The sequence below is a fragment of the Zalophus californianus genome, chromosome 13 (assembly GCF_009762305.2).
Source record: "Zalophus californianus isolate mZalCal1 chromosome 13, mZalCal1.pri.v2, whole genome shotgun sequence".
Taxonomy (NCBI): domain Eukaryota; kingdom Metazoa; phylum Chordata; class Mammalia; order Carnivora; family Otariidae; genus Zalophus; species Zalophus californianus.
In genome coordinates, this window is record NC_045607.1 from 38,404,656 (window position 1) to 38,411,945 (window position 7,290).

The following is a 7,290-nucleotide window of genomic DNA, read 5'->3' on the forward strand; positions in this document are numbered from 1 at the left end:
CATGAGAGTGACCAAGTGGTGCGATTTAGAGTTTTCATCGAGCAGGGCAAAGTGTGTGTGGGAGGGTGTGCAGCGGGAGGATGAATAAAACGTGGCCCTTGCCCTCAAAGAGCTCACACTGCGGTTAGAGAGACAGACACACCCTCAGCTAATGTGTGTGATGATAATGGTGGAGGTGTTGTCGGGCCAGAGAAGAGTAGAAGTAGTATTAGTTCTGAGGGGGAAAATCTAGAAGACTGTGGAAGATGTGGCAGCTGCCCCCTGAAGGATATTAGGGCCTTAACCAGCAGAGGGGTGAAGACAGGGTGGACATGTGAGGCGGAGAAAATGATGGGGCAAAGGCTCAGGGTGGTGAGCTGCAGGGCACAATCAGGGCACAGCCAAGAAGCTGCTGCAGAGGATGGGAGGCGGGGGTAAGAGCACAGGGGCAGGTGGGCCTTCATGAGTTGGTCTGATCTGATGGTCTAACCGCTCACAGAGAAGGTATGTCCATACTTTTCATGTTGAATTACAGGCAGTTGATGTTCAAAAGCCCATTTTTTCTAAACAAATGTGGTCTGACCTCAGACTGAGGGATTGTCTTATATATAATCATTTATTACCATAAAGAGAAAGAAAGTGATGAATTGCAAAGATAGTTGTTATATTTAACTTTCTTGGGATAGATTTGTCAAAGAGACGTTTTAATAGCTTTATGCCCTGTTTTGTAACTGGCGCATTCTGTAACACTGTACCTTGTTATGGATAAAGCATGTAGAGCCTTGTGTTGTCATTGAGGATACCAGGTCTGTGCAATCAGGAGGAGGAATAAAGGGAAAGACAAAGAAAGGATCTCTAAGAAGGGTCAGGCCCAGGAATAATTTGCAAAAGATGGTGGAGATCTGATATCAATGTCTACCTATTTGTATCTGGACAGTGTCGTGTATAAACTTCTTTCTTTGGGGTGTTCATGGAGTGAGGAGCCTGTGCTAGGTGGTGAGAACACTCATGATTTCATGTTATCTGGACAAGAGGCTGAGTGGAATTCAGTTCTTTATTGAGATATCTGGTTGAGCCGAGCATTTGTCCATAATTCCATCTTCAGTTCATTTTTCCGTTGAGGAAGAAACAGAAAACTCATGGGTAGAGTCTGTTGAATTCCTGAAATTCCAGTTCATTTTAAGTCACTAATAGGTAACAATATACATACTTATTGAATATATTATAAAATAAATGATGAAATACTTTAAGAAAGTGCTTTTGAAATAGTACAAAGTAATTTTTGTCTACATCTATTTTTCATTTTGCTTGTTCAACATTATGCTCTTGAAGATTGACACCACTGTATACTGATTTTGAGATATACACTGGTGGTATCTTAACTGGGGAAATGTTCCATCTTACTCTTAAAAATACAGACCCCATCTCATCTTATTCTTAAAAATACTAGCTCTGGTCCCAAAAGGGGATAATAATGCAGAGAAGCATTATTTTGTCTCTTACCCTATGTCTTGCCCATGAATCAAGAGAAAACCAATAATGTCAAATGTTTGATCCATTTACACATTTCTGCCCCCTTACTCTCATCTATAAGGAGACAGCTTTTTGATTGTAAATATTCACCTCTTTGGGCAAATGACAAATAATGTAGCTGTGTTACCAACAATAGAAAAAGACATACAAAACCATCCATAAAACATGTTATCTGGCTAGCAATAAAGAATGGCATGATAAAAAAAAGAATGGCATGTTAAATTAAATTATGGTACTTCTCAAAAATGGCATATTACACCGTTGTTAAATGGTAATCAGGAACCTGCATAGAAACATGAAAACATACTTAGCATATAAATAAAAGGAAAAGAAAACCACACAATTATAATATTTAAGGTGTATGTGGGGGAGTCTTTGAGGATGATATGCTAAAATGGAAATACAGTAGTTCTGTTAGGATAGTGGGGCTGTGGATTTTCAAAAAATTTTCTTTAATGTTATAAAGTAATAATAACAGTGAATTAACCAAGTAAATGATGTTATAGGTGCAGAATGGAGATATTAATAAATAAATAGAGGTTGGATATTACCAAAGGGAAAAGCATTTAAAAGAATGAATCTTCCTTCCCTACCTGTGCCAGCTCAGTGGGTATTAAGACCCAGGGTATTGAAAACATTTCCAAAGGACCTGATTAGTAGAGTATTGAAAACATTTCCAAAGGACCTGATTGGAAGAGACTCTGAACTTAACTATATCTGGATTTTGTTTGCCATGATTGTAATAGAAACTAAATCTTGAAACAGTTGTCTAAATATGTTCTAGCTTGGGTATCTTGGCTGAATTCACACTTTAAATCAAGAAGCAGTTTGGAAAAAGAACCCATGAGAATAATAGATAGGAATATTGAACAAGAAAAAGTCAATAGAAATAATTTCAAAAATAAAATGCCTATTTAAAATTAAGTTGAAATGACTATTTGGATTAATAGCAAGTAAAAAAATAACTAGTACCTACTTTGATTTATGTCTGTCTGAAAGCTCTTACTGGGTACAGGGAATAGTCTACCTGTCTATTATGTTAATATTAACAACTTGCTAAAACTGTTGACTAGAATGAGCTGCTGTTTTCCCCTAACAAGCTCAGACACTTTTCTCACCTTGTTTTCCTTCTCTTCCACCTCTGTTCAACAGAATGGCTGCTTTCCCCTGAGTAACACTTAATGAGTATTAATTTGGGGGCACTAGGCTACCTTGCTTTATATTAGGAGGTGTTACCTAATGTAAGATATTAAAAAAAATCACACACACAATCACACATTTTATTCTTTCTGGTCAAAGTTAAGCCACCCAGTCAACATTTGCAAACCGTTATTTTAGCACTGCAGAAAATTCCCTCAAGAGCATATTTAGATACCTTAAGTATCTTAAGTAGGTGGATGGAAGAAGAAGACTGAAGTAAGTTTCTTCTGAAATAGAACTTGAAAATGTGATAAAATATCTTAGATTTCTAAACTAGTAATTAACTTTGGATTTGGACATTGGAGTGTGTGTGTGTATGTGTGTATGTAATATCAAGGGGTTTGAGCTGATTCCAAGAAATCAAAAAGTACCTTTTCCACACCTTAAACCATACCTAACACTACAAGCATCTCTTTTCAGGCCCTGTATAGATGTTCTTTGTGAACATCTCTCTCTGCTGTCTTGCTATCTCTTCATCCCTGAAGAGGTCCACAAATGGCAAGCAGATTAGAAGGGGTTTTTTTGTTGTTGTTGTTCAAATTAGAAGCTTTTATTCCTAAGAGAGTTATCCAATAATTTTTACCTTCATTGAAACATGATTTTCATCTTTTAAATGCCCTATAATTATTAAGAGGTATTGTGATTTTAGGAAACTATTTTTCCTCCCTACCAAATCCAAAGTAAATTACATTCATGGCATTTATTGGATTATTTGGGGGCTATACCAATATCAAAAAATTTTATCCTTAATTAACATCTTCATTTCATTCCCAGAAGTGTATTTGTTGAATAAATGATATTTGGCAATAAAACAAATCTGCTTTCACATATCTACAAAATTCTTTTGAGTAGTAGTAAGAATTCAATCCATGTCATATAATTTTTATCATGAATTGCATAACTTTGGCATGCATTTTGCTGTATCTCATTCCCTGGCATTATATAAAGTGTCGTTGACATGGTGCCATAGAATATTCAAACTGGGAATGAACGATAGACATACTCTATGTAAGTCAGTCCCACTCCTCCCTGATTTCTGAAGAGTGAGAACTGAGGTACAAGAAGATAAAATTTGCTTAGGATCACACATCTCATTTTCTGACATTTAAGCCCTACTAAAAAAAAATCATACTCTTTTGATGTTGAACTTGGTTTGAAAATTGTGATTTTTAAGGGCCTGGTTCTTAAGACTGAATGACTGCTGCACTTGAAGACTTGCAGAATTGGACCTGAAATATACAAAAGGGGCATGGCTAGAATTTTTGTCCTCAATTCCCCCTTTGGGAGAGAGTGGCTGAAACTATCTGATCATTGAAAACAAATCATCATTCTTTAAAGGATGCAAAATATTTTGATCTTCAATATGAAATGTACCATGATTTCTCTATATAATTCAATATTTCTCTTCAACAGGGACTAAGTGGTATTCTGGCTGATTGCCCTCTTGTCTATTACGGTTAAGCAAGTGAAATAGAAAATACATTTTAGGATCCCCTTGTGCCTTTTTCCCTCAGCAGCAAAAAATTAAGTATGAAATAAAACAGACCTTGTCATGCAATGCTCACTGATTAGGTGAACTTAGTAAAAACTGACCTTTAGTTAAATCTAGAAGCTTAACTCATTTCATTGGCATTTATAGTCTTTGGGAATGTTGAATAAATGTACAAATAATGACACTTCCAGAAGTTTAACCATTACATTTTATGTAAATTCTGCATAAAGTTCAAGACTAATGTATTGACTTCATAGTTTTCAGATTTTTAAAAGGCATATAGGAATACTTATTACCATAACTCCCAGAAATGCTAAAGACACTTGTATACATATGTAAAACCCATTTTGACTTGATGAACACAAATTCTAATCTATGAAAATATTACATCAAGTCATTTTGCACCTGATGAGGAAATTATACATGAATGATAGTAAATATTAAAAAACACTTAAGATAAAGACCCAGTAAATCAATTTAAATGAAGAGTTTAAGAAGGAACATAACCATCTAAAAATGTTAGTTTTTTACCTAGCTGGTCCCACTTGCTTTACTTTATTTGAAATTTCTGATCTTGTCAGAAGATAACATCATAAAACTCAATTACATAATTCAACTGCCTTTAACTCCCCTTTCTCCAAAAACCATCCTACCTACGGAGGGAGTAGCTTTTCTATCTTGACTTTTTTTTTCTTTCAGCAAATAGTAAGTGTGAAGAACTTTCACCAGATAAAAATCATTTCAGACAATGAAGCACTAAATTGTTTTGTCTTTCAATTGATTCAGACTGAAAATAGCTCAGTTTCCCTATGGCAAGCCCATGTATCATTTCATGCCTGATATCTGCAGCCCACTCTAGATTTATCTTGCTTTTAGCAGGTGCTGAGTAGCACTTTCTGGGTTATTTTACAAAATATCCAACATGGTTTAATTGTTAAAAAGCAATTGGAACTGCTTCTTCTCCTACCCACTGCCTCTTCCAGTGTCCTTAACCCTCATCACCCGTCCCTAAAATGTGTCCCCAACATGCCTATTTACATGGCTCTCAGGCACCCGAAGCTTGCACACCCATCACATACCAAGTCAATTTCTAACAGTTTGAAGGCTGTTGGAGCAGGGCAGTTTCCTTCCCCTAGAAGCTGAGTATAGTCACGTTTCTATCAACACAGCGACTCTTGTATGCAAAGCTTATTAGACTATTGTCTCGTGATCCCACCTGCCTTGGCTCTGATTGATGTAACAACAGTATCTGTCATAGGGACTGTTCTGCTTGTAGGAGCAAACGATGATACTGTCCTGGGGCACAAAGAAGATGCTGTCCTCAGGCTCCGGGCAATCAGATCTGTCCCAGGCTGAGCACTTGGCATCCAAGGCACTGTAGGCAAGGGAACTGCCTGAGGGACAGTAACCATCCAGGTATCTGGATGTCTCCTCCTGATGCCCGCTCTGGACCAGGCTCTGGCGTTCTCCTTCCGTGGGTGTGAGGGTGGTGATGGAAGTGGCCACAGACACCTCTGTCTGCCCCTGGCAGGGGGACTTCCCCCTGAGGCCCGCCTTCTTAGCCAGCTCGTCTGAGCTTCCCTTGCCTGACTCCAGGTCTGAAGGGGTCCTCAGCAGTTCCACCACTTCCTTGTCCTTGGGTTTCCGGAAGCAGGGCAACTTGCGGACCCACAGCAGCTCATTTTCAGGCCACTTGGTGCATCCCTCGGTTTTCCTGGCCAGGGCAATGGCTGCGATGCCTGGTAGGCAGATGGCTGGCCCGATGGCCAGGAGGGGGATGTTTCCCAGAGTCTCTCCTTTCATCCCAGAGACGGTGAACATGAAGCCAAAGACCAGAAAGACACTGACCAGGGCCACCACCAGCCCAGTCCTCGGGTTTATGTCATCAGGCCGCATCTTTCACTCCATCCAGACTGGGGGCTGCTTGCTGGCTAGGGAGCAGCAGTTCTCTCTTCTGTCAGAAGCAAAACCACAGTGGGTTAAAAAAAAAAAAAGAAAGAAAGAAAGAAAAGAAAAAAGAAAATCAAAGTCAATTTCCCACCCACCAACTCTCTATCTCTCTTACTCGTCTCTCTCCACTTGTCTGTCAGTCACGGTCTCTGGGTCTCTATTTCTTCCTCTGTTTCTCTCTCTCTGACTGCCTCTGTCTCTTTCATCCACCGACTGGGGTCACTGAGGTACCTGAGGTTTCCTGCCGTCTCCCAGGAGCAGGGAAAGAAGCCAGTCTGAGTCTCCTTAGAAACCTCCACAACAGCTGTCCCTTCGGCTCTCTCCCTTGTTTCTGGAAGGAAAGCCTCGCTTTCCCCACTGACTCTGCATCCAGGAGGTGGGACGTGGGAGCGCGTCTTTCTCAACAGCGCCCGTCGGTCTCCAGAGCTCTCGGAGTGGAATGGAGGCACAGCCCAGCGCCGGGCTCTGGTGCTGGAGGGAGGAAGGACTTAGTCTGGGAAAGAGGGAAAGCAGCGCGCGAGTCTGGCCTCGTTACATCACTTTCAGAGCAAGCTCAGAAACAAAGACGGACGCGCGGGGGCGCGAGGGGTTCAGACCCCGGGGAGAGCCACCCGGGCAGAAGAGGTTGCCCAGGGTCCAGTCGGGGTGCTGGGAGCAGCTGGGGTTCGTTCCGCCGCTGCCCAGGGGAGCGTGCCTGGGGAGGGTCTGGGGTGCGAGGCTGCGGCTTGCAGGAGAGCGGAACTCAGGACGATTTGCCCAACGGGGCAGCCTGGACTCCGAGTTCAGGTCCGAGGGCCAGAGGGTGCTAGCTGGACATATTCCTCGGGGACCTGGACCTTTCTCCAGTTACAAATCTGGGTGATCCGACCCGACTGATAGCAGAGCTCCCAGGGGATTCTCTGACCGCGGGTCTCTCAACCGCGGGACTCTCAGGGCTCAGAGGGCTGCACTGCTCCAGGGTCCCGCTGCTGGCGGACCGCTCTGGGTCCGGGCGCTGGGCGGCAGCGGTGTGTGCAAAACCGCTCCGGCGGCAGAGTAGGGTGCGCTGCCAGGGCCCACAGGACCGGCTCCCAGGCTGAGATAGTGGTGAGGAGTGGGTGTCAGATCTTGCTTGAGACTCTGGGGAGTCACCAGAG

The 7,290-nt window shown here is 41.9% G+C and overlaps 1 protein-coding gene across 4 annotated transcripts; it reads right to left on the reverse strand.

Moving 5' to 3' along the window:
- Positions 1-1,031: 1,031 nt before the first annotated feature.
- On the reverse strand, positions 1,032-6,862 carry TMEM215 (transmembrane protein 215). 4 transcript variants are annotated; one of them, XM_027616057.1, is made up of 3 exons: positions 6,386-6,862; positions 5,421-6,158; positions 1,032-1,140 (listed from the first exon to the last, which is right to left on the reverse strand). In XM_027616057.1, the coding sequence occupies exons 2-3, from the start codon at positions 6,098-6,100 to the stop codon at positions 1,086-1,088; spliced, it is 735 nt and encodes a 244-aa protein (XP_027471858.1). In that variant the 5' UTR covers positions 6,101-6,158; positions 6,386-6,862; the 3' UTR covers positions 1,032-1,085. The 4 variants fall into 4 exon arrangements, 3 of the variants coding, with proteins under 3 accessions (XP_027471858.1, XP_027471859.1, XP_027471860.1); XM_027616058.1 differs by having other exon boundaries at positions 6,270-6,397; XR_003523751.1 differs by having other exon boundaries at positions 1,041-1,140; positions 5,284-6,158.
- Positions 6,863-7,290: the final 428 nt, after the last annotated feature.